Below are 26,887 nucleotides of genomic sequence, written 5' to 3' on the forward strand. Positions count from 1 at the left end.
ATTACAAGCACAAAAAGGCTGGTTGGACACAATATTATATACATTTATTTGTTTCAACTAAATGTCTTGTGTACATTTCATATTGATATTGGCAACATATAGAATAAGATTAATTCATAAATATATATCCATAAACGTTTCATATCATACAGAGCACCTAAAGATTAAATATAGTCTGTTCCTAAGACATTCCCCATTTGGGTACGTACAATGTCATGCCTCTACATGAATCAGGAAGACCAACATAGTCCATTGGTATGTTTTACTGTGGTGAAATATGTCCTTTTGGCTCTGATCCAGCCAATGCAGTTTGGCAACACTACCAGGAGAGGGGGTACATCCATATGACTTCCACCTCTATAGTCTTGTGATCTCAGTGTCCAAGTTCTGATATGCTTCCTCTTGCAGCTCACAGTAAATCTTATCCATTCTCTGGAATGCAATGTGGCCCTTTTTACCTAAAAGAAAAGAGAGCATTCTATCTGTTCTTTGTCTATGTGAGACAAAGCCTATCAGGAACATTACTGGAGTGGAACTCTCGTTATGCATTAAAAAACAAGATTAGAATAGAGCTAAATTATGTATCGGCTGTAGACACCTAGCAGTTTGATCACATATAAGTTCATTGGTCTAAGCCACCAGGTCAATAATCACAATGCAGTTTCATAGAAATAAGTGGAAATGGTTTAGGGAACGGTAATAGACTGAATGGTTACCGAAGGAGAGCACGGTCTCTCTTGCTGCGCTGCGTAGGTCCTCATCTACTGATCTCCACAACTCTGCCACCTGGTCAACGCTCTCTGTCGCCTGCCCAACAAAGTGGTTCAAAGGTCATAATATTAGCGTGCCAAAGTTTGTACACATCACCAAGCCTCCAAGTTACTACCTCCTCAAGACATAATCTCATCATCTAAACACCATCGACTTTACACATAATCCAAGCCCCGAAACTTTTCACAGTACGACATCTGTAGTCCAAGCACAGCTCATCTTTGGCCAGTATCTTATTTTGAATTTGAAATGGCTGCCATTGGAGTGGCTCCCTCAAATATGCCACAGAAGAATCCCAGTGAAATACAGCGATAGGAGAGAAAACCACCAGGCCAAAACAAACAGGGTTATAGCATTGGTCGGCAACAAGGTTAAGAATCCGGGGGCACGCTAGTGGTTAGCGTCCAGCATCGTCCAAAGTGTGTTGACGCAGAGCGGAGAGACTGATGGAGGGAAGGTCATCTGTGTACACTAAGCTTGGTGTTTGATTCTCTTCATGACAACACACTATGGCATGGAGGTCCACCTTGAATCCCAAATTGGCCCCTAGTATCGGCTATGCCCTAGACACTTGTGTAGATCTGAGAGGATTGGACAGGTTTAAGTAAAATGATAATGCAGTAGCTCCACTTTTCCCTTTGATAGGCCAACATACTGCCGAAACCTATCCTCACAGATCTACATCTAGTTTTAGGGTAGTTGGGGCAAGGGGTTGGTTTGGGATTCAGGGACAGTTTGCAGGCAATCAGACCGCTGTACAGCGAACACATACACATACATATACACACACACACACACACACACACACACACACCACCCACCCTGAGACACTTCAGGGCGAGACAGGCGGCCTGCTGGACCTGGACATCACTCTCCCTCAGTGCCTCCGTGTAATAGACGATTGCCTGGCACGATAAGGAAACAAAGCACATCTTGTAGCATCTGTCTTTAGTAGTTGTAGTAGTAGAAAACCATTATCATCCACAATGGGGAAATTGGTTTTGCAGTGAATCATAGTCGAGGAGTAATCTTTGAAATCCAAAAACACATTGCCATTTGTAAGTAAGACTGGAATTCAAGTCAGAAGTCACTGTGTATTCACGGCCGGTTTCCTGGAGCAGTCCCTAGACCAAATCGGCTTTTTAGTCTAGTAGATTTAAACCAACCCAGGGAAACCAACCCATACTGTAGTTTTACCTAAAACAAACAAAACTTCTCTTACTTAATCACCATGAAATTGGCAGCTCAAAGAAATGACATGAATATCAAATGCATGAACATGACTGATCAGGATCCAGAGTTGAGTTTCCCAAAAGGTTTGTAGCACGAAAATCATCTGGAGTCCATCGTAAGCTGTGAACATGAAGATAAATCATAGTGCTGCGAAACATTCGGTGTGAGGACTGATAATTCTCTTCCCCTGCTGTACCTTGGCTCTGAAGGCCTTGCATCCTGCGGCTCTGCAGAGACAGTTGGCTGCGGTCTGGGCCACCTTGTGGTTGCCATCGGTCTGCAGACCAGCCAGGAGCTGCAGGGTAGAGCCCAGAGGCAGCAGCTCAGCGATGCGTCTCCCCCTCAGCTTTTTCAGCGCCCTCCTCCTCTTCGGACTCTTCAGACACGACACCAGATACACTGACGGGACAAAGGAAAAGCACATTCATCGTAGTGTGTTATATATAGCGTGTTATAACAGATGCGTTAGTGTGTTATAACAGGTCCTAGAATCTGCCACTTGACCCTTTTGCCAACATTTATGGAACAATGATAAATGCTCATCGATTATTTCTGACACATCTAGACTATGTAGAATTCATAGTTCGCTTCATAGAGTTGTCATTCATTTAAAGTGTGACCCAGAGATAGTCTACTGCATGCATTTTGATGAGTAACATGATCTCTAACGAGTGATACATTTTTGCTCTCGAATCTCATGCACCTGTCTATTTCTAAGCCTATTAGGTATCTTGACTGTTTCTGCATTAAACAACAAATGCTGTTCTTGCCCAGCTAACGTTTCTCTTTCTGCCTTAGTCAGCTTGTCGTTTTCTTGGCAAACACCATTGGCCAGGCAACAGCATTGTTGAATGCAGAAACAGCCAGACACCTAGGCTAGGAAATAGACAGAAACATATATAAAGGACACGGTACACAATCCTGTATTAGTCAGACAATCGAGACTGGTGGTATTCATTTCCATCATGGTGGGGGGGGGGGCTCGACATTCACCGAAATAAACAGAAATAAGACAAGACAGACAACACATACAATATAATACAACACTGTGCAGGGAACACATGTGCAGGAGATACAATAGCAACATCTAAAACGGACTCATCAGAAAACCTAAAAGAAAACATCCTATCATCACAATCAAAATGCATACAATGGATCCAACCAGTTGAGTATTGTTCCTCCCAGCTGCTGCTGCTGCTGCTTGGGCCACATGATTATCTCAGCGCTTTCCTCCTCTGGATATAGCAGCCAATTCTGGACATGCAGATTCAGTATGGGGCTTTTTTGGAGTGTGTGTGTGTGTGTGTGTCTGTGTGTGTGTCTGTCTGTCTGTGTGTGCCTGTGTCTGTGTCTGTGTGTGTGTGTGTGTGTGTGTGTGTGTGTGTGTGTGTGTGTGTTGTCCCCTGGGCCTGCTGAAGACACAGCTGTAGAGGAGATCTGTCCTTTTTCACACCATGAGCCTTTTCATGTCCTGCTGATTCACATGCTCTAGTTTATGGCTATAGTATGGAACATGGACCATGCTCTAGTTTATGGCTATCGTATGGAACATGGACCATGGTCTAGTTTATAGCTATAGTATGGAACATGGACCATGCTCTAGTTTATGGCTGTGTTGACATGTTCTCGCCAGATGTATGGAATGCTTTGGACCTATATACAGCTTTCCCACATTCTCTTGGAGGTGAAACGACTATGAAATCTTGCAGTAGTTTAACTGCGTTGTCGTTGCATTCAAAACCTCACCTCGGATTATACATGACAAATGCATGACACTCATCACGCATCATGATCATCAGCAATGGTTCTAACAATTGAAGGATCCTTTGAATGAAGCGTTTACATTGTGTAACGTAGAACATATCTAAACAGAGTGTGTGCATGTGTATGTCCTGCATTCAAATTTTGGGAGCATCTTATATGTGTGCGTGTGTGCGTACGTGCTTGCATGTGTGTCACTATACTACCTTCTCTGGAGAGGCAGGAGATGTGCTCCCCCAGGTCCTGCAGGCCCCAGCGGCTCAGGTAGGTGGAGAGCTGGAAGATGGTGACTCTCTCCTGGTTGCAGCGTGGCAGGGGCACCATCCTACAGCCAGCCTGGATCTGTAGCAGCAGCTGAGAAAACACTGCAGACAAGAGGATGCCAGCCAGCCAGTCAGTCAGTCAGTCAGTTAGTCAGTCAGTCAATCGCCACAGTTTCATCTGTGTGTGTGTGTGTGTGTGTGTGTGTGTGTGTGCGTGCCAGTCAGTGTTTACTGACCCTGCAGCAAAACTCTATTCATGCCAGCCAGAGTATTCTATCTCTATCCACAGTTGCTTTATTTCTGAGTATGACATTAGAGGCTACTATTCCACTCTCACCATATCTGTTGTCATGCTACACAGGACACAGGATTAGTGGTACCAAACAGTGCACAGAGTAAGCAGCCTAGCTGTATAACACAGCATGTACAGCAGCTATTTGTGAATTTCTTTTGTCAAGCTACGGGTATTGCTAATTGGAATAAAACAAATTAAATTTAAAAAAAAGAATTTTGACGCCAAGCGAACCAGCTCTGTTGCACACCGTACCGTAGCAACACACTTTATTGTACCTGCGTATGGCTGGCCAGGCTGCTTGGCTTTGACCTTGTGGATGTAGCGTTTCCTCAGGGTCCCAGCGAACGTGTCAACGGGGCAGCAGAAAAGCGAGTCGCCCTCAGTACACTCCTCCCAGAACACCAGCAGCTCCCTCTGCCTCTGGGCCTTGGGCAGAACTGGGACAGTGAGAGAGGACAACGATGATGAAACAAAGAAGTAATGTATGAAAGGTTACATTCCGAAGACGTGAAAACTATTTAGAAAGACTATTTTCACATACTTTTTACTGAATATGATAAATAGAGATTGGCATTGAAACATACGATATTGAGTGTTTAGTGGTACATGTAGGCCTATTTATGATTTTGGTGAATATTTGAATATGAATATTTGGTATATATGTTGTACCACGAAAACAAAAACAAAATCTGCATATGTAAAGTATATTGAATGAATCATTTTTGTTTTGGGGGCATAAAATGAAATGACTGTGACGACTTACTGTCATTTGCTGAGAGCATGTCAGTCTTCTCCAACATCAGCCTGCTGACCTTTTCAAGTACCTCCGCTTGTAGTGACATCTCCTCTAGAATGTCCCTCTGAACAAGCAATGACTCAGAGCTCCTCATTGCCTGTAAAACATGGTCAGTCAGTGCTATATCTATCTGCCTGCCTGCCTGCCTGCCTGCCTGCCTGCCTGCCTGCCTGCCTGCCTGCCTGCCTGTCTGTCTGTCTGTCTGTCTGTCTGTCTGTCTGTCTCTGTGTCAGGGTCCTCTCACCTCCAGCAGCACAGTGCAGATTCCCAGGTGGGTCTCCAGAGCCTGGTCCAGACTACAGTTCCCAGTGGTCAGTGGGGCAAGGTCCAGCTCCTCTGGTGATTGGCTGTCCTGAGAGAGAAGTCCCAGGCTCCTCAGAGTGTTCTTCTGGAAGGAGCTGATTCTATTGGATGGGAGAGCTGATATGAAAACACAATTGCAGTAGAGACTACATTGGAGTCTAATAAATGTACTGCATCTATTTCAGTGTGTAACAGCCATGCATTTTCTTACTACTTGTGTGTTGGGAGGCATTTTTAGATGTGTAGGCCCATGAATGAGTATTATGGATGTGTGCTTCTCTATCACTTGATCGAGGTGCAGTCGGTATTTAGCTCTATCCCACGTTCACTAGCATTTTACATCCACAAGGGGGCAGATTGGTGATTCCCTCCATTTCGACTTCCCCAATAGTAAACATGAGTATGGCTGTAAGATGTTGGTGTCAACTTAGTGAATAGGCAAAGTTGTCAGTTAAGTGCACAGTATAGTCTGATAGTGTGTGTACAGTTGACAGTCCTTCTGTATGTCTGTAGCTAAGAGTGAATCATGTGTGATGATCAGTGACATGTCAGTGTAACCCACCCAGTGTTTCTGAGATGTATGCTGCCCATACAGGACATGTCATCATCAGCATTGAAGTCTGTGGACAGGAAGTCAAAACTCCCCAGAACCTCTTCTACAGCCAGCATCTCGTCAGACAATGTCTTCTTCAGCAAGGAGAGATTATTCTGAAGGGGACAATACGCATGCGCACACACTCAAACACACACACACAGACACAGACACACACAGACACAGACACAGACACAGACACACACACCCACACACACAGACACACACACACACACACACACACACACCCACGTACACAAACACACACCCACGTACACAAACACAAACGATACACAATCGTGTTAACAAAGCTGACAGAGCAGTTACTTGGAGAATTCATCATTTTGACAGGGCCAGTAGTTCTAATCACGAAAAGAGAATGATATCTTTATGTTTTCTCGAACTGTTCCATGTAAAGTATGTGTTACAATTCTTGATGGGTCATACAGATAATAGTAGATAATAAGCAAAACAACATTTGTTGGGATTGTAAACATGGGTTCGTAGGGAAAAAGAGAGGACACCATTGACACTCCCCAAGGGAGGCTGAGGCAGAAATGAGTCCCAGTTTTTTGATCTGCTTAAATGAGTATTGCACATTAAAAAAAAGGCAGTTCAACTTTACAAACGAGTGGTTTTGTCTCCTCTCTTTGGTCTCCTCTCTTTGTTGGAATCACTGCTTGAAATATTGCACCTCAAGGCTGCGTGTGAATCTCTTTTTTTTGTTGTTGCTAATAGGCGTTCAAACCCAGAGGGTTAATGGCTTCAAAGTTCCTATCAGAATCAACATCTAATACAGTTCTAATACAATATAGCACTTGGCGGAGGAGTTTTACATAGAACCATAAAGGGTTCTCCCACAGGGGCAAGCCGCAGAACCCTTTATAGTTCTAGTAAGTCTTGTACTATACATTCTCCTACTACTCACTTTTAAGATGGTGTTTAGATGGAGGATCTGGTTGTCTAGTGCCCTCAGCTCCTTCTCTGTGCACTGCTGATTCTGTAGAAGTCCCTCCAGCTCTGCTAGCAGAGTGCTGACCCTCAGAGCCACAGCTCTCCTTTGGCTGCTGCTGCTCCCCGCTGGCCTGGCTGGGGCCTGGTGGTGCTGCTGATGCTGCTTCTCATAGTCATCCTCATAGCCCAGCCTCACCTCCTCCCCAGGGCCCTCGTACTCCTCCACCGTGGGGCCTTCATACCCCAGCCTGGCCTCCACCGTGGGGCCCTGAGAGGTCTCATTGCTCCTCACCTGGGGGCTCTCTGTGTCCATAGTAGGCCCCGGGCTAGGGCTGGGGCTGGGGCTGGGGCTGGGGCTGAGGCCTCTGTTCTGCCTGAGGATGTCTGGGGTGCTGTACCTCTGCAAGGCCAGCAGGGACCCGGGGGTGGAGGAGGGAGAAGAGGGGCCTGTGTCCTGGTCGCTGCTGGGCCACTCCTCCCCCATCTCCTCCCCCCTGCTCCTGCCATCCAGTGGGGGGGTCTCCGTGGGTTCGTGCTCTACCAGGGAGATGTGTGTGAGGCTGCCCGCCTGGCTGTAGGCAGTGGTGGGGGTGGGGCTGGTGGAGGTGTCGCCCAGGTAGTTGAGCAGGGACACACCACGCGATGACTCCCCCGAGATCATGGAGAAGGTGCCCTCAGGGTCCTGGAGCTGACGGACCATGGACTGGACAGAGAGATAGAGAGATATACAAAGGGAGGGAGAGAGAAAGGGAGGGAGGGAAATGGAGGGAGAGAGAGAAATAGGAAGGAAGGAAAGAGAGAGAGAGCGTGGGTAGGAGAGAGACAGATAGGGAGGGGGGAGGGAAGGGAAGCGGTGGGAAGGGGGGTGGGGGTGGTGGTGGGGGAGGGGGGGGGGTGGATACAGCATGAGAAACATCCCCAGCAGTCTTTTGGTGTCAAATGTACTGCAACGATACGTCCAGCCTGACATCTGGACACACATTCCTCTTTCCAGGGTTGCCTTCAGGTTAATCCAAGGCAGAGGTCGGAGACAGACATGTAAGACCATTTTATCCAAAGCCAAACTACAATGTCTACAGTATGAGAGAGACGGGTCAGGTCATTAGTAACATCGAGACAAAACCCACTAGAGATAAACAAAACACAACAGCTAACAAGAGCTAACAAGAGCAACATGGTCCTATACAGTAAGGGTCGTTGACTGTGAGAAATCAGGTCAACATGACATCATTTTATGATGTTTAGATCATTAGACAATTTTCCTGTGCATTGTGTGTGTGTGTGTGTGTGCGTGCGTGCATGTATGTGTGTGTGTGCGTGTATGCATGCGTGTGTGTGTGCGTGCATGTGTGTGTGTGTGTTGGGATGGAGAGGTTACTCACTATGAAGTATTTCTGTGTGAAGCTGGGGGTGTTGGGAGCGGTCCAGCTGTACACGGACCCCTTCCTGCTGGGGATGGATAGTCTACTGGGGGCGCTGGTGATGGGCCTCATTTCCCCGCTTTCAAACGGACTGGAACACACGTAAGAGGGAAGGAGACGATACATGGAATGGATGGTGTTAACTGTTGGGATGCCGAAACGAAAGCAAACATCGAGACCAAAATGTATGACAATGTATAATGTATAGCATTTCTCTGCACAGTATTGATGATCTTCCTCTTCCATATTCTCTGAGTGAGCAACATGGTCCTATACAGTAAGGGTCGTTGACTGTGAGAAATCAGGTCAACATGACATAATTTTTTTACAATCAGAAGGTATCGGACAGCTGAGCTTTAGGCATTAGGATCTGGTTAATGTACCAGTACTGGGGAGAGAAACCATGAAATGTCCCCTACCTGCTGTCTGTAAACTCACTGTAATGTGATCTGTCGTGGTGTGTGTGTGTGTGTGTGTGTGTGTGTGTGTGTGATGTGTGTGTGTGTGTGATGTGTGTGTGAGTGTGTGTGTGTGTGTGTGTGTGTGTGTGTGTGTGTGTGTGTGTGTGTGTGTGTGTGTGTGTGTGTGTGTGGGAGGAGGTGGATGATGTATGAATGCGGTAGTCTGTCTAGGATCAGCTGCTCATCCACAGCTGGCCCATGTTAGAGGTGCAGCTAGAGGACTTAATGGAAACAATGAAGCGTGAGGGGGTGATGATTGTCTGGCCTTCACTCTGTTTCTGTCTCTCTTTCTGTCCCTCTCTCTTTTTCTCTATCTATCTATCTACCTACCTATCTCTCTCTCTCTCTCTCTCCCCCCCCTCACACCCACTCTCTCCCTGAGAATGGAATGTGAAGGCAGCAGAGAAAAATGTTTTAATTATTCTTAAATGCTCTGTCTCACACTGTCTGAGCAGCAGCTGCAAATGTCACACTATTTCAATCGTGATATCATGTTTCATTCTCTTCTCCTGTCTACTCCCGTCCTGGAAGGTCGCAGTGTGTGTGTGTGTAGGCTTTTGTTTCAGCCCTTTTTTTTATGCACCCGACTCCACTTCTTCAATCTGAACTAGAATTAGTTGTTTACAATTGGAGTCAGGTGTGTTAGTACTGAGCTGTAGATCTGTGTGTACATACTTCCAGACCACCTCCAGGTGGAGCTTGATGGTTCCCAGTTCAGTGATGTCGACCACCATCAGCTGAGGGCGTGCCATGAAGAAGTCGGCGCTCTTACATGTTACCATGCCGACCAGCAGGGAGCCCAGCCCCTTGGCCTCCATTACCTGAGGACAGACACCTCATTGGTCAGTGGTGAGTTCATGAATGGCCACAGAACCTGTGACCCCTCCTCATTCTGCAGATTGGAGATTCTGATCATTACAACTGATTAGATGTAAAGAAACATTTCACCGATGGTCACCACGACTCAACAGCAAGTTAAAGTTGTCTTTGTTTTTCTAAACAGCCAGGAAATCTAAAATAGGTCACACAAATACGCAAGAAAATGAAAGTAATATGTCCGAATGATGAAATCCTACAACATCCATAGTGAGGCATGTCTAAGCTAAGATGCACATTAGTAAACACAGATGATAGATGTATGCGCTAGCCAGGTGCTTCTAGATGTAAACAAACATGGCAGTAGCTAATTTGGGAACGGTAAGATCACTCCTCCCTAAAGTTTAAAACCATGTGATGACCCCCAAATAGGTCACTCAGGGTAAAATCCTCAAACTAGCGATACCTAGCTTTTAATCTACAGAATGCATTTGTACGCCGTTTACCCTTGCCCACATGTTTGTAAGGTGATCTGGAAAACGATTTTGAGGTAAAAAAATAAATAATCTGTAATGTGTCCCTTTAAATTAAAGGGATGCTCAAAATCTTTTGGGGGTATATTGCTCACCAGTCCACGCATCATCATCTAACTTTAAAAAAAGTAAATATAAACTTGTCATTAGGATATCTATGAAGCTTGTATGTACAAAATAATGATATTTTGGGACCATACTTAGTTTTATGATTTTAATTAAAGACTGAAATGTACCTGAACGCACTTAACACCACAAGTTAAGTTCCTCATGATAAAATTAAATAAAGTTCTTCCAAGTGCAGGAGCAAATAGAGTGTGTGATTTGAGACAAAGCCTGTCTAAGAGAAAACCGACCTTGATCTCAAAGTTCTGATGGATGTGAGGGAGGAAGATCATCTCCTCTTCATCCCAGGACTGCCTATCATCCGTCTGTATCTTCCCCCGGATCTTCCAGCGCTGCCTCCCCAGACGAACCACAACCTGGAGGGAGAAGACGTTATCATCCACGGACCACAGCTGTCATACTGTATTTGTAGTGGAGATGGTTTGAAACCTACCCGTAGTCAGTTACCTGACCTGACAACCTGAATACATGCCTTAGCTCTAATGCCGAAACGACACCTACACCGAAACGAGAGGGTACCGTCTTAGTTCCGTTAAGACAGTTTTTCAGGGTGCTGCACCCAGAGCGAGATGAGATGCGCTGCCACAAACGTTGGTCCGATTACAAAATAGCCTACAATTTATAAAGGGAAGCTATCTGAAAAAAAAAAACCTGCTACATTGATAAGGGGTGGCTATAGTCTTGACAACAAGAATGACAACTAATCTGCAATTTCAATGATGTGAAGTAGCCTATACCTGTATGACATCAACAATTGCATAAACACTTCTTTTTTCTTTTTCTTTTTTAAAGTAAAAGCCTAAAATGCGTTACCGAACAATTGAATGTGTGCAGGGTGATTTTGGCAGTTTACCTACTTAGTTTCAGGATGATTGAAATTATTTTTTTTTTGATGTGCTTATTTCTGCCAAGGAAAATAGACTTGAACCGTTAAACGACGCTGTTTCAAGCGAGCTTCGCTTTGCAGACAAAGCTGTCATGTCTCATAGATCACCGTGAGTTGTTAAACTGCAGCTCACGGTACGGAGACGTTACTGCGGCATGACAGCGTTCGTACAGTTTGGGCTCGCTTCCACATGGGAGTCCTGTGTTCGAACACCGGCCGGTCACACATTCACTGAAAAATGCAGCTGGTATATGATATGTGAAGAACATACTCATGTATGTTAGTCTTTAGTATGTAATACCCGATTCTGAACATTTTTATTGGAAACAAGTTCAAAATCGAAGTTTACCTCATATTGGTCTCCAGGGCATAGTCGAGCAAAGCCGATCAATCCTGTTGATAAGAACCATATGTTTCAGAGACTGAAGTTCCCATGCCCTACTTTAATAACAACCTTCATTGGATGGATTCAAGGTAGAACATGTGTTGTACCTTTCATTTTGATGTGCAGTTCTCCCAAGAGAATCTCCAACTCTTCTTCCATGACAGACATATCCTGAAGAGTAGGAATAATACAGAATTGCAGGTCACGCCTTACAGTCTGGTTTTAGTTGGCACTTACTTGCTACTGACTAAAAAGGTATTAGAAAAGTAACAAAGAAAATGGACTTTCTGATACATCAAAAAATTTGGTGGTAACTGGTTCTAAAATAGTACTGTGTGTAGGGGTACTAATGTCAATGATTCTTAAAGAAACCAAAGTGTTATTCATATGTTATCATAAAGTAATACTATTTGATCAAGGACTGTCTTTCCAAATACTTGGTAAATTGCAGGCTTTAAAATAAAACGTTAAAATAAACCATATTGCATTCTCACCAGTCATTTCTTGACCTTACTGGACTCAATAGTTGTATGCTGGTTCTAAGGCTGTGAGAGAAGCCATGACAACCATCTATCTTCTCTTGTGACAACAGAAGACAGATGGCAGGACAGTAGCTCATGTGTGAACCATACGTCTGAACCCTACCCCCAGACTATGTCAGTGGTGAATGAGGTTATGGGCACTCACGTGTGACCCGTACCTCGTCTCTGTCAGTGCCAAAGAGACTTATGGTGTGTTAGGACCCATGACATATGAAGATAAGTGGGCAGTCAGGGTCTCATCAGTGACCTGTACTTCCAGATTAGTTGATTGTGTGTGTGTGTGTGTGTGTGTGTGTGTGTGTGTGTGTGTGTGTGTGTGCGTACCTGCGTGCATGCGTGCATGCCTGTGTGCCTGTGTGTCTGTGTGCCTGTGTGAGTGGTCATAAACATGGACACAGAGGGTAGTGTTTGACCAGTACCTTAAAACTAGGGTCAGTGGTTACAAAGCTTAGCATGTATGAATGGTCTCATGAAAGAAAAAGATGAATGAGCTTTTAGTTGTCTGTTAATGACCCATGTCTCATGATCTCATGTCTGTTACACACATGGAAACCCTTGGGTTATGTTTGACCAGGGGTCTGTATAAGCTTTTAGTGTGTGAGAGAACCCATGAAATCGCCAGGATAAATGAAGTTGTTGCGGTCAATGGTGTGTGACCATACACTACCTCCAGGCTGTGTCGGTGGTTGCGGTTGAGTTCCAGTAGGCTCTCTCTGGAGGCTCTGGAGGAGGGGGATAGAGAGAAGGCCTTCTTCATGTTGACCGCTCCCTGACACAGACGCCACTGGATGCAGTAGGTCTCGAACAGCTCCTCTACCTAGGAAACCACAGGTTGTCATGTAAACAAACATCCAATGGTTTTTTATGAGGCTGTCATAGTCACCCACATGGTCTTAATCTTCCCGATGCATGGATGCACAATGGCATGTAGGCAAATGGCTCTCTATTTGACAGTAGGACTAGGTTTGGGACTACACAAAAGTAAATTAAATCCTAGAAGTATACCTTACTGATTTGGAACTCCAGTCTTCGTATGTATCTCTCCAAAGCTCTGATCTCCTGTGAAAGCGAATGATGAAAGCAAAATGGTAGATGATGTAACATTTGATATTTGACATTTGAACTTCTTGTGTTGCAGTATAGAAAAAGCATATGAGAACACTGGGATAAATGTGGAACATACCTTCTCCAAGTCATATAGGAAGGCCTGAAAACATAAAAGTTTGTTGTTATCTTACTTTACTGTAAAATCATTTACTTGTAGATCTTGCACAGGTCATATCATACAAAATGTTGAGTCTGCCTGGAGATGTTTGGAATGATACTCTCACCAGTCTGGAGTTCCTCTTGGTGTCTCTTTGTTGAGAGGACAGAAAGTCCATCTCAGCCTGATGGCCCTCCAGATACTCCCTATAACGAAACTCAACATCAGTCACCGAGCAATACCTACAGTGCTGATTGGTGCAGTAGTACTGAATTAACACAAACTCTGATTGGCTCTCAATTAGTTGATGCCCCTAAGCACAGGTCTAACATAAGCTTACTGTCCATATCCTTACCTTAACCATCGGGGAAATAAAACAACACTGACCTTAGATCAGTGTCTATTAGGGGCAATTTATCCTTCTCTGTTCGAAATGAGTTGATGTGATATTTGTGAGTGGATACGTACTTGAGGCCCTTCCGTAGGGCCTGGAAGATTCTGTCCACCTGCTCAGGTTGATGTCCCCAGATACCGCCGCCTGTCCGGCTGGGGGAGGGTTGCATCCTTGGAGATTTCGATGACAGGGCTTTGGACCTGAGAGAGTTTCGCACCGAGGAGACCCTGTTTTCAAAGAGACCAGTGGCCAAAATCAAAGTTTGTTAGATGTTTAACATACCTCAAAATTGGTCTAATGTCAAGATGAGTCAATGTCCCATGCCATTGGTTGTGTAGATTCAGCTATATGTCTCAACCCCAGATGAAAGGAGAAAATAAGTACTTTGAATTTATTTAGGACAACATGATGTAAGTGGCCAACACAATTTATGGGGTGGGAAGTGGATTCATCTGGACAGCACACGACAGTACTCTGTTAACAGTTAGTTCATTGTATTGCTATGCCCATAGGCCATAGCCCAGTTCACATATCGTGGTAGATACAAACAACAGTATCATTAGCACAGCTACACATGTGGGGGGTCAAGAGGAAGACTATATTTACATGACATCATCTACTGCATTTTTTCTCACACTCTTGTGGTCAGTGTGGTCATATATATAACACCATCAAAGCTTTATAATGAAGAAGGATGAAGACCACTGTCAGACCACCTGTTAGCTTGAGGTCAATGGACTCTCTGATAAATAAACCTCCAGCTACAATCTGTCTCTCTCTTTTTTTTCTCTCTCTGTCTCTCTGCTTTGTTACAGGAAATGCATTCCAGTGTGTGCTGCTCCAGAGTTCTTGAGATGACATTTTGTCTCCCTTTGCAAACCAATCTGAATTCCGGAGGCCTTTCCCACGTGTGTTGAGCAATCCTGCTGTATGTGTTCAGATGTTCTATGGCATATTCATTGAAACCAGAGAGGAACTAATTGATCGATTAGGAAGAGAGTTAATTACACTGAAATCAAGCCAGGTTCCACTTTAAAATAATTAAGGCTGTTTTAACAGGGCAATGTGGGAAAAACCTTGCCAAAATCCATAGCTCCATCTCTGAATTTGAGAGTGGTAACATTTCTCCAGCCCCAACCCTCAGCTGTTTACCAAAAAGAAGTGGGGGGGTGACCGCTTTGTTGTTGTTTGAATCATGCAATATAAAGGGCAGTATAAGAGCAAAGCACAAAATGTGAGGACCTGTTATAACACCATTTGTATAGCAATAATTTAATGTACTTACAAATGATTTGTTAAGCATCTGTGTAGGCCTTATAAAAATGATAAATTGTTTAAAGTGCAACCTAAAGCCAGGCAGGGAAGGCTGGTGGAGGTAGAAATCAGAGGATAGGCTCATTGTAATGCATGGATTGGAATGAGGAATGGTACCAAACACACGATTCTCTGATTTCTACCTCCACCAGCCTCCCCTGGTATAAGATATACACAATGCAGTATTGAAAGAATGAAGTGCAGTGTGTGTTGTTTTAACATAAAGACCCCATACTTGGTTTGTACTCGTGATACTGTAAGATTGTTTACTTTAACCCCAAGGCACAGGGGGCCACAACCAACAGTGTTCTCAGAAAACTTCTTCCCTTCCACTAGGCAACTGGCTGCCTGGTGATATGATCAATCCCAGCATAAAGGGCTTAGGGATAGAATCCATTTACATGAGCACTGCATCAGACTTGGGTTCAAATAGTATTTGAAAACAAAACAAACGCTCAAAGTCGACCCAGGTCTGCACTACATCATGGAGGTCTTCCTTGACTTTGCTTGTTTCAACTGCTCTATATTGATTAAGCAAGGAACTGATGTTGAGCATTTCAGTGGGAATGGGGAGGTGGTTGGTTCGGCAGGCTATGGCTGAAACAGAGGTGTGCTGATTGGTTGTCTCAACAGCACCACTGTTGGTTGGGTGTGGGGATTGGTTGTCACTCACCGGCGACGTCCACTGAGGGAGCTGAACCCAGTGAAGGAGCGACTCCTCTGAACCACGCCTACCTCCGCTGGACACTCGAACCGCAGCTTCACCGACATCACCTTGCTGCCTGCTTTTTCACACACGCATGCACGCACACACACACACACACACAGATATATGGGGATTTAGTGGAAAATACTACAAACAGACCAAGGGCCGTATTCAATCAAAACTTGGCTAAAACAAGTTTCTTTCTTTCACTGTGACATTTTAATTTCATCCATCAAACAATGATTGATAAGGAAAAACCTGGTTACTGGATTTAATGGTACAGAGCACAGAGTGCTTCACCTCCAGCAACACATACTCATAGTGTAACGTTTCTTTGTTTATGTTTGTCTTTGTTTCATGTGAGACATTTTTTGTTTCCTGTTTGTTTTGTGTTCCTCACCTTGTCTCTCGTTTCAGACACTTCACCACCTGCCCTTGTGTGTTTCCAACCTGTGTGATTGTCGACCCCGCCCTGATTAGCTTCACCTGTTCCTCATCATCCTTCCCTGTGTATTCAGTCTGTTTGCGCTCCTGTCTTTGTGCCAGTTTGTCTTTGTACCTTGTGTCAAGCGGTCCAGTGATTTTTCCTAGCGATAAGTATTCCTGTTTTTTTGATTTCCGAGTGTGTTTTTGACTTTGCCTTTTTGCCTACCCTTTTTCGGATTATCTGCCTGCCTTTTTGAACTGCCTGCCTGTGTACCAAACCCTGCTTTGCCTACCCCCTTCCTGGATTATTCTGCCTACCCATTGACTGCTTACCTGTGTACCGAACCTTTCTGAAAGTGAAGACTTTTCTATTGTATTTAAGTTTTTGTCTCTGAGTTGTGCGTTTGAGTCCTTTGCCTGAGTACTCCAGTCATTACACAGATTTGGAGAGGGCACTATTAAGTCCAGATAAATTAAATACAGAACACATGGGTTTACTCAAATTACTTAGACAATAAATCACTCCTTCATACCCTCAGACACATCAAAGCTGTCTTCCCTCGCCCCTAGGGCCACATGACACTCTACCCGGTGAAGAATGGCTCTCATTTGGTCCTCTCATATTTTGTCTCAGTAAAGTTGTCACATACTTTTTACATTTGTGTATTCTTCACCAGTGTCAGTTGACTTTGCACTCTCTGTCCCACAGCACCCTCCCACACACGTGCACACACACACACACACACACACACAACCCCCCCACCTGGTCCCCACACACCCTCCATCCCTCCCTGTCTGTCTCAGTGTTAGTTAGACTCAAAGGATACGTGCTGTTGACAGTGAGGCTGAACTCGGTGAGGACCATGGAGAGATCTAGCGATATAGTGATCGCAAAGCCAGAACCCTCTCCTCCTCCCTTTGGTTGTAACTCATGTTTCACTTCCTGCCCGGAGGTAGAAAGATCCTGAGGTGCTCAGGAATGGTTTGGACAGACATACTGTCTATCTGGCTGGCTACTCTCCTCACTACCAGATGGAACTGTCTAGAAAGCCACCATACAAACACACAGAGAAATCCTTTGAACATTTATGACATATGTTATGATAGTTTCTTTTTGTTTTACATTATAATCTTCCATAGTGCCAGGCTTGGTCAAAATTCAACAGCTACTGTTCAACAGCTTTGGAGAGGAATTCAATTCATTGTTGAAAGAGGTAAACATGGAAAGGTTTGGTGTTCCTCATATCCGGTGGTGGGTGAGAGAGCCGAGGTAAATGTTTACACCGACAATCTAAACATGTTTAAGCCTCAGAGGCCATAACCACAGCTCTATGACTGTCCTTTAGAAGCAGAGCCAGACATAAGCTAGGGGAGGTTTCCTATTGCAGGGGTTCCCAAACTTTTTCACTGTGGGACCCACCAGATGAGGTGTATTTTTTTTTCAGAACCCACCATGTAACCGGGGGTGTGTGCAGTGCATGTGCGGGAGGTGGGGGGGAGTTGATTGATGATTGATTGGAAAATAAAACATTGTTTGTTTAAGGTGTCAGCTAGTAAAACTGATATTTGGCAACCTTGGACATGTGGATTACCTGACAGTACGTGGCCTCCCAATAAAAAAAGCCAAGCAACTTGCAAGATATTGTTCTGCGTGTGTGTGTGTGTGTGTGTGTGTGTGTGTGTGTGTGTGTGTGTGTGTGGTCAAACATTGTTTACAGAACTATTGTGACATCCAACTCATCTGAAAGCTGTTACTTCCACCCCAGGAGAATTGTGTCCCCAACGCTGGACTAACAAACAGAGCTGATTTAAGTGTCAGTTAGAAGAAGTTGACATGAAGACCCATGCTGCACATGTTCAGCATTGTTCACATTGCTGACAAAGCTTAGCACACTGGGTTGATTAAAACAAAAACATCCCTCGCGTCCGAGAGTGCATGACTCAGATGGCGTTTTTAGCAGCTGGATTCATATCCATGGCAACTGTAATGGTTAACAGGCCCTGGTCAAATGCATGTCAAATACTTTCACATACTTGATGGAGTTGATTAAGTTTGCCTGATACAATGGAACCAATGGAATATGTGTGGGGTGACAGAGGCCATATTAATAAGAAGAGATTGAGTTACTGCAATTTTTTAAATCTTGACACAAGGTTGACTCTGACTCTGAGTGCAGTGTGGATCTCCACATGACACACACACACGCACACGCACACACACACACACACACACACACACACACACACACACACACACACACACACACACACTGAAGCTAAGGGAGCCCCTAGCCAACTGAAATATTAGCACAGGGATCGGATCCAGGAAGAAAAGCTGTCCTTATGACAACTTGGAGGGACGATCCGGAGACTCACAGTTCTGTTGGCTCTGTGTCTCTATGCTTATTTCCACAAAGTGGATCAGAATCACCAGGATTATCCTCATTGACCCAAAGTACAAACATTATGTCAGGAGAGTGATGAGACCTACTGATATCTGATGAAAAGCTGATCTAATCAGGAACAACAATATGGCCATTATCGAATGTCAGAATGAAACAAGTTAGTTTAGAGGATGAAAGACTGTGAACACAGCCCAACACTCCAGTCAGCTGGTCTAGAATGGTGTTCTAGCGTGTCGTTCAAGTTCTTGTCTTTTATTAGTCTTCATTCCACTTGGAAAATCTGTATTCATCATAATCTGTTCAGAGTTTTAACAACCTTTATTCACCATAATCTGTTCAGAGTTATAACAACCTGTATTCATCATAATCTATTCAGAGTTATAACAATCTGCATTCATCATAATCTATTCAGAGTTACAACAACCTGTATTCATCATAATCTATTCAGAATCTTAACAACCTTTATGGTGGTACGGTAATGCTAGTGTCAGGAAACAAAGCACATTTGCTTTCTTGTGATTTATTAAACATCAGCTCACTTGGTTCTCATAAACCATTGCCTGCTTAGCATTATAGCATGTGTTATGACAGTGTTATGCAGGTATTATGACAGGCAACTTTGAGTGTGGTGTCAGTGAAAGTCCTGGTCATTAATATCAGCTAATGCTAGTGTCAGGGGTATCAGGGACCTAAGCCTATTAGCAGCTCTTGTTTAAGCCGCTCTACATGGTGTATTAACCAGTAACTTCATTAAGCCTGTTAATTAAATGTTAAAGAGGATTTTCGTTCCCAGTTGTACTGCCACTCCAACAAAATGGACAGAGCCTCAATGAATAGAGTTGATAACTCGTAATGGTTATTCTGTTTGTTTAAAATTCAAACTTCGACTGGTGAAACTGATGAGAGCCACAGGCTGTACAATTTACAATTTAAGAAGAACAATTTAAGAAGTGCATAGTAAAACACAAACTCCATAACCAACACAGACACATTACTGATCTTGTAGCCTATTACAGCACTAACTGTACAGTATTTGTTGCCTGGTCACGGTTATGGGAGATGTTTCTGAGCATAGCTCTTCACTCTGGGGACATGGGACATGAATGAACTTTGACCTCCAGCAGGGCCGGTCCCTACGGGCCATTCGGCTTCCTCTGGCTCTGCACCACACATGACGAAGGCCGGCCCCTGCAAAGTCCATAATCTGATCATCAGAATAATGTGCTGTTTCTCTGCTCTCGTAGCAAAAACCTACAGAGCTCCCATTATGCTTGCCAGTTCTCTTGCAAATACTGTTTCACGTCTGGCATTCAACAAATAAACAAGCCCTAGGAAAGCTTACTGTTGGGGGTACTTTAGGTTTTCTGAAAGTTTGAAAGGTTTTTCCAATCGCTATGAATTCGTTTTGGGACACGGGCTACGGAGGGGGAACAGGAATCCAATGTGAGCAGTACTTAGCGAGCAGGGGGAGCACGAGATGTTTTTGTTTTGTTTCGAGACATATTTTACCTGCTGGACACGAGGTATCCAGGAATCACAAGCACTTTTCCATATGGTGCTGTTAAAAACAGAAACTCATGCATGTTTTGCAATCTTGTTTCCTAGGAGATAACAACTGTGAAACTCTTTTTGAGAACTGGGTTATACGTATAGCTCTCATATGCAATTAGAGAAAAACACTTTTACTTTGAAAGTTACAGTATGGTTACAGTATTTCTGACCTAATTGGCCTCCATTGGGAACATAAGATATTAAGAAAACCACAATGTTCAAAACAATCACAGCTTCAACTTCCCTCAACCAAACAAGAACACTCTGTAGACCACCCCACCCAAAGAAAGAGAGAAAAGCACCAAATCAGTTCCTTGTGTGTTAACCTCACATGGACTTGTGTACATAAAGGGGGGCCAAGGGGTTGTGTGTGTGTGTGTGTGTGTGTGTGTGTGTGTGTGTGTGTGTGTGTGTGTGTGTGTGTGTTTACAGGGTAAAGGGATGATGTATGTTGGGGCCACATGGGGGCTGCTAACACGTCCTCAGCCAGACCCACCAAGGGAACACCTCCTAAATCACCTCCAGGTCAGGGGTAATTGTTAAGGACCAGCCCTCTCCCTTCCTCCCTCTCTCCCTCCCTCCCTCCCGCCATCCCTCCATCCCTCTCTCCCTTTCTTTCCCCACCCTTCATCCCTTCCTTCTCAGTCAGACACAAAGGTATTCAGTGAGACCCCTCACACACTCACTCAACTGCTGCACACACATGCACACATGTATACAAACATACTCCCCCCCCCCCCCCCCCCCCCCCCCCACACACACACTCACACACACGCTCACACACACACTCACTCACTCACCCAGTAGACCTTGGGTGCTAATTCTGTAACCTAAAACCATGACAGTCTTTAGCACCACACAAACCAGCGCAGACCTCCCTTTTAAACACATCGTTCACATAAACGGCAAGTTTTAAGAGGTTCTGGGGTGTTTCATGGATGGTCTCAATGTTTTCTCCAGATGCTGCCTCAGTGTTCTCTCCGCACCCCCCCCCCCCCCCAACCCCCCCGCACCCCCTCCATTCATGATTTACGAGTCTTAATCACTCCTTTACTGGCATCATATTCTCATGATTGTATCTTCAAGTACATTCTTTATTCGCTGTGAGATGCTTCCATGTATGAAATGACTTGGTGGTCCCCTGAAATCAAAGGCAGTTTGTGTTAAGTTGAGGAAGGACATATTCATATCCATAAGACTACAATGCTTTGACCATATTACTGGATCATATCAGTTTGTTCGTCACTCTTCTGCCTCTCATCTTAACCAAAAGATGCAATTCACAGACATTTGACAAGCTGTTCCAAGACCATAGAATCTATACAGATGGAACGATTATTGAGAATAAAATACTGCATGAAAGTAGCATATGAATGCCTGAGTAGCATATGAATACCCTTTGCTTGGGTATGCATGCAGGTCTGTGTGTATGTGTGTGTGTGTGTGTGTGTGTGTGTGTGTGTATGTGTGTGTTTGTGTGCGTGTGTGTGCATGCATTGTATGTGCCCGTGTAAGTGTGTGTGTGTGTATGTGTGTGTGTGTGTGTGTGTGTGTGTGTGTGTGTGTGTGTGTGTGTGTGTGTCACTCTGAGCAGACACTGGACATGATTTAAAAGGCAGAGAGAGTGCTCAGGGAGTACTGAGGCTGATTGACTATCCTGCTGACTCTGTGAATTAAGGCCCACAAACCTGGAGGAGACATCTTAGTCTATTATATGCTTGGTTGCTTGGAGGCACAGCGTATCAGGGAATTAAGACAGACGAGGAGGTACTATATCCTATGTCTGTGTATTCACTTGCAAGCAGGGTTAACAGAGAAAAACATGATAGCTGCTTCTATGAGGAAAGAGCCTATTCTATTGACTTTATATCCATATATTATCCATATACTATATTAATCTTGACAAGCACATTGACAATGCTTCATCTCTATATAATATGTATCATTTCAAAACAAGCATGAAACTAAACAAGCCTTAACCTAAACTTATCACAAGACCTAAGCTAATCAAAATGAAGGGAGGAGGAGACTGATTAAACTATCGCTATTGAGACAAGCTAAAGTTCTCTGTCACATGCACTCTGACAAAAGAGACTATTTTAGTCGTGTAAACAAAACAAAAGGAATGGTGTTTTTGTTCGTATACAGAGAGCTAAGACTTCCCCTTGGGATTGAGAGGGAGCCACTTGAAAGCCTGACGGCGGACAAACAGCACAGACAACGGCAGACAGCGACTGACCAAAGAGTAGTTCAATTAAGGCTTCTTTTTCAACTTGATATTTTTGTTCTTGTTTTGTTTTCTTTTAATGGATCCCAGAGCTGTTGCTTCCTGTTTGTGTGGAGTACCAGATGTGCTGTAGGTCTGGGTCTGGGTCTGGGTCTGGGGCATGATGCTGGGGCTGGGGTTGGGGTTTGTTGCTAGGGCTGGTGCTGGGGTTAGGTTTGGGGCTGGGGCTGGGGCTGGGGCTGGGGTTGGGGTTGGTGCTAGGGCTGGTGCTGGTGCTGGTGCTGGTGCTGGGGCTGGGGCTGGGGCTGAGGCTGGGGCTGGGACTGGGGCTGGGGCTGGGGTTAGGTTTGGGCCCCAAATTTAACCCCAGCACCAGCAGCTCTAAACTAAACAGGCTGGGGCTCTGACTGGGGCTGCTGCTGTGAAGACCATGGGAATGCAGTCACAACACAACAAGCCTCCTACATGACTCGGAGACCAGGGAGCCTCTGGGATGGCTCTAGTACGGTGGCCCTGAGGGGTCACTCAGTAAAATGGTTGATGTTTACATTAGACTGTAATGGATCCAACAGAGGATACAGAGGATAATAGAAAACACAAGGGGCTTGTGAACCAACATGAGGTGTCAGACTACTCTACTGCCTAGTTAGAGCATCAGAGTGTTTTAACATGAAACAGGTCAAGGCCAATGGCCATCTCTTTCCCTCTTAATCTCTCTCAGACTTTGTTTATCTCTCTCTCTCAATTAAATTAAATTCAACATTGCTTTATTGGTAACACACAGAACTTTTGCCCCCTCACAACAACAACTAGCTCTCTCAGCGGAACACCCAGCTTAATAACTTCACGATAAAGCCTAGTTTGAATTCATGCTGTCCCTTTGTATCGGCATATGTAAACCTCATTCCAGCATTTCTGTCCTGCTGCCAATGGCCCCCCTTGCATTACTAATACAAACTCTCTTCTGGAAAATGAAACCTTATATCTGACTGGGGGGAATATGGTGCATTCGGCATGGGGGGTTCATACAGTATGTAGAATGTTCCAATGTACGGTACTGTCGTAGAACATGGCGTGATGTCATAACTACCCCACTGCAGTAGATAAAAGTAGTTCTGATGACTTTGTTGGAGCATGGTATATGGTACTACGTCATTCTAGTGTGAGGTAAGTCGCATGAACTGCCTAGCGTGGACAGAGTTGTGCTATCTGTAGTAAGACAATGGCTTGTACCTTGACTGAGACCTGAAGACAACCCAAGCTATATATGACTATAGGCTTTAGCTCAGTGGGCTAACACATGTACAGACTCAGGTTCAAACCCAGTTTGTCACACCATAGAATTGATCTCAAACTCAGTGCTGTAGTATAGAAGGAAGCTATAGAAGGCGTCTCACAGAATGGCTCAGTTCGGCCACACAATGGTTGCATTCCAGTAGGTTCCTCTATTCCTCATATCCTCTCTCCTTGCTTCCTTCTCAAAACGCATTGGAGGAGAATATCTAAGGGGAGGAACCTTGGATCTTGGAAACGTGGAATAAAAAAAAGACCATTGGGACTCACCCAATGCGTCCCTCAAGAGTTATACAACTTATTTTTCTCTGTTATCAGTGCATGTCATCATGACTCTTCCACTGTCTCCCAAGCGGCTGAACACACAGAGGTCATTCACATTCTTAGGAAAGAAAGATCTGAGGTTTTTGACAAAGATTCAGTGAGAGCTTCCATGTTTCTCTTCTGTATAACCTTTCAATGACTGAAAAGCACCATTGACTAGTGAGTGAACCCTGTCGATTTCTACCTCCTCCACTGGTATGTCAAAATCCTTCACATACATGACTTAGTTTTCCTGGTACAATGGAATGAATAAAATAGTCCCAAAAAGGCAAATGTATTTGACATACATGTATGTATTTGCATATGGTTTGCTCATATGGTTTGCTCTTGTGGAAACCTTCTCAGTATCATTTCTAAGCCAGGGAGGACTAAGTGTGTTGGGTATCTGCTATCTCAAAGAGACAAACAGCTGTAGGGCTCTGTGAGGTTGAAGGCATATGCTGGGCATAGATACAGATGGGGCACATGTCAGTCTGGGCAGGACAACATGACATATTCAGAGTAATACTACCAGTATCAGAGAGTCACTATGAGTCTGATGACTATGGGTGGAAACTGCCCTTCGGCACAAATCCTAACCGTAATTATTGGTGGGAAAAACACAAAACTGACCTTAGATCAGCGTCTAGGTCCAACTTCACTCTACCGCACTGTAAGAGGAGGGGTGACAGAGAAGTGACCCATCCTACCAAAGGAGTCAAAGGAGAAATTGCAAATGGTTTTCTCTTTTCTTAAGGGTGTTTGTGTCCAACCAATAGATCCTACCCTGATAATGGCGGTGCTGAGACATCAAACAGGTTCATGCTGTACATGTATGTGTTGTAGGAACATATTTTGGACCTGTGTGTGTAAAAGCAAGAATTATGAGTTTATCTGTGATTAAAAGCTAATTTAGTGTAAAGAGTTATGTTTGGTCATGAAATTTCAAACCTGTCTTATTGAGGGACATCGATCTGTATTAATTTTAAGTTAGCAAATGCTGTTAGCGGTTGGTGACCGTGATAAACAGAACTAAAGTGTGAACTGCAGCCCATAAACTGCTTTTAGGGTAAGAAACCCAATTTGTAATTTTGTTTGTGGGTGAATTGAGGGTAGTTATCTTTTGAACTCATATTTTGAAGAGTAATATAACACAATAAACCCAATTTCGAACATTCACTTACCATTTGTAATTGTTGCCTCGCTGGAAGGTGAACTTGTTTACTTAAGATATTAGATTTTTTGGAGTTGAAATGGAGATAGCTATCTTGGAACACTGCCAGCTGCCAAAAGACCAAAGAGTTTATCAGCTGCATCACAGATATACTCTGAGGAAACGCTATCTGCTGCCATAGCTAATGAAAAATCCAAATTCACAACAATTGCATTCCAATGGCTTTTCTATGTGTTTAATGGAACATGACAGCTCTTCAACTCATATTGACCTCTGTGGGTTATCAGCTGTAATTCCTTGGACGCCCATTCCAGTGTTATTGTTCATGTTCATGTTCATTTGACAACAGTGACCTCTTCTCACTACAGCTTGAAACAGTTCTCACACTCCAAACTGGAAACATTCCTTGGATTTTCTCCCCTTTCGGGGTTCGCATTTCTCAAGCGAGTAGGTTTAATCTGGAATTTGGTTTCGGTTCTCACAGAAGGGCATCGACGCAGCCGTGGAGTGTATGTATGTGTGTGTCTGTGTGAGTGTGTGTGTGTTTGTGTGTGTGTTTGCTAGGATGGAGGTGGTGGTGGTGGTGGTGTCGGTGGTGGGTGGAGGAGAGGGGTCGTAAAATATGACAGTTCACAAGTGTAAATTAACAATCCTGGTCTTTGAGCTGGTGTGGAACCTGTCAGACTCTTCCATGGGTGCTGCTTCAGATTAGCGCACGTCAGAAGAGCTCCATTGGATCTCATCACTCAACCCTCCGCACACCTTCCTTCAAAACAGACATCTGCTTTCCAACCTTTGGGAGAAGATGCTTCACAGGCTTCAACCCCTGGTCTCTTTCACACCACTCAAATATGTTTAGATATTATCATGAGGAGCATACGCAACTCTTCATGTCTCAAGCTAAACATCACAAAACCACCTTTGACACAAAAACGCCAAGCAAAACCAGCCCAAAAGGATCCCCTATGTGCAGTATGAGCCCTAAAACTAGAGGTTCCATACCTGTGGAAAAGCACAGCTTAAACACCCCCAAGCCCCCCCCCCAACCCCCCCTCTGTTTCCCAAACAGATAGATTGCGGTTCACGATTTTCCAAGAGCACGTGCCAGAGTTTGAAAAATAAACACGGGCTTCAGACTTGTGAAAAGGCATGGTGAGGCTTACTAGATTTGAAATACTGCCTTAATCATGACTTGCGGAGCCGTGAAAGCCCTGCTCTAACCTGACTGACAACTCTACTGTTTATGTTTGATCTGGCAATGAGAGGATGATGAGTTCATGAGAAAATATGGCAGATTTGGCACAACAAATAACTTCAGGCAACTGCAGTACTCAGCTACTATACACTGCAAACACATCTACAGTATTTGCTGAAAGTGTGTGTGTGTGTGTGTGTGTGTGTGTGTGTGTGTGTGTGTGTGTGTGTGTGTGTGTGTGTACCATGCAAAAATGTCTACTGTGCTAACAGTAGAACAGAATTACAGGTATGTAGAATTATTGAATGGTTAGTATGAATGTTCATGTAATTTACTTGGAATGAAAACACAAGATGCTGTAATGGACACAATCTGTACATGCAACACCACTGACAGCGGAGCTAGCTGAGTAAATAGTAGAAGTACATTTGAAATGACAAAAATATTGGACCTTACCTGATAGTACACACTCCTATCCCAGTGTCACAACTGTGTATCTGGCAGACGTTTGAAGTTCCTCTGTTGTGCTCATCTCAACTGCTGTTGGAGAGTGCGTG

General features: G+C 44.3%; 1 protein-coding gene across 1 annotated transcript; it reads right to left on the reverse strand.

Moving 5' to 3' along the window:
• On the reverse strand, nucleotides 1-26,887 carry ripor3 (RIPOR family member 3). Its single transcript, XM_083668317.1, has 22 exons — nucleotides 26,787-26,887; nucleotides 15,724-15,832; nucleotides 13,811-13,963; nucleotides 13,470-13,548; nucleotides 13,322-13,345; nucleotides 13,144-13,197; nucleotides 12,806-12,955; nucleotides 11,704-11,767; nucleotides 11,561-11,604; nucleotides 10,556-10,681; nucleotides 9,526-9,671; nucleotides 8,351-8,480; nucleotides 6,943-7,671; nucleotides 5,985-6,130; nucleotides 5,364-5,523; nucleotides 5,087-5,216; nucleotides 4,599-4,760; nucleotides 3,972-4,130; nucleotides 2,201-2,403; nucleotides 1,593-1,676; nucleotides 717-807; nucleotides 1-458 (listed from the first exon to the last, which is right to left on the reverse strand). The coding sequence occupies exons 2-22, from the start codon at nucleotides 15,819-15,821 to the stop codon at nucleotides 358-360; spliced, it is 3,033 nt and encodes a 1,010-aa protein (XP_083524443.1). The 5' UTR covers nucleotides 15,822-15,832; nucleotides 26,787-26,887; the 3' UTR covers nucleotides 1-357.

The sequence above is a fragment of the Argentina silus genome, assembly GCF_951799395.1.
Source record: "Argentina silus genome assembly, chromosome: 4".
Lineage (NCBI taxonomy): Eukaryota > Metazoa > Chordata > Actinopteri > Argentiniformes > Argentinidae > Argentina > Argentina silus.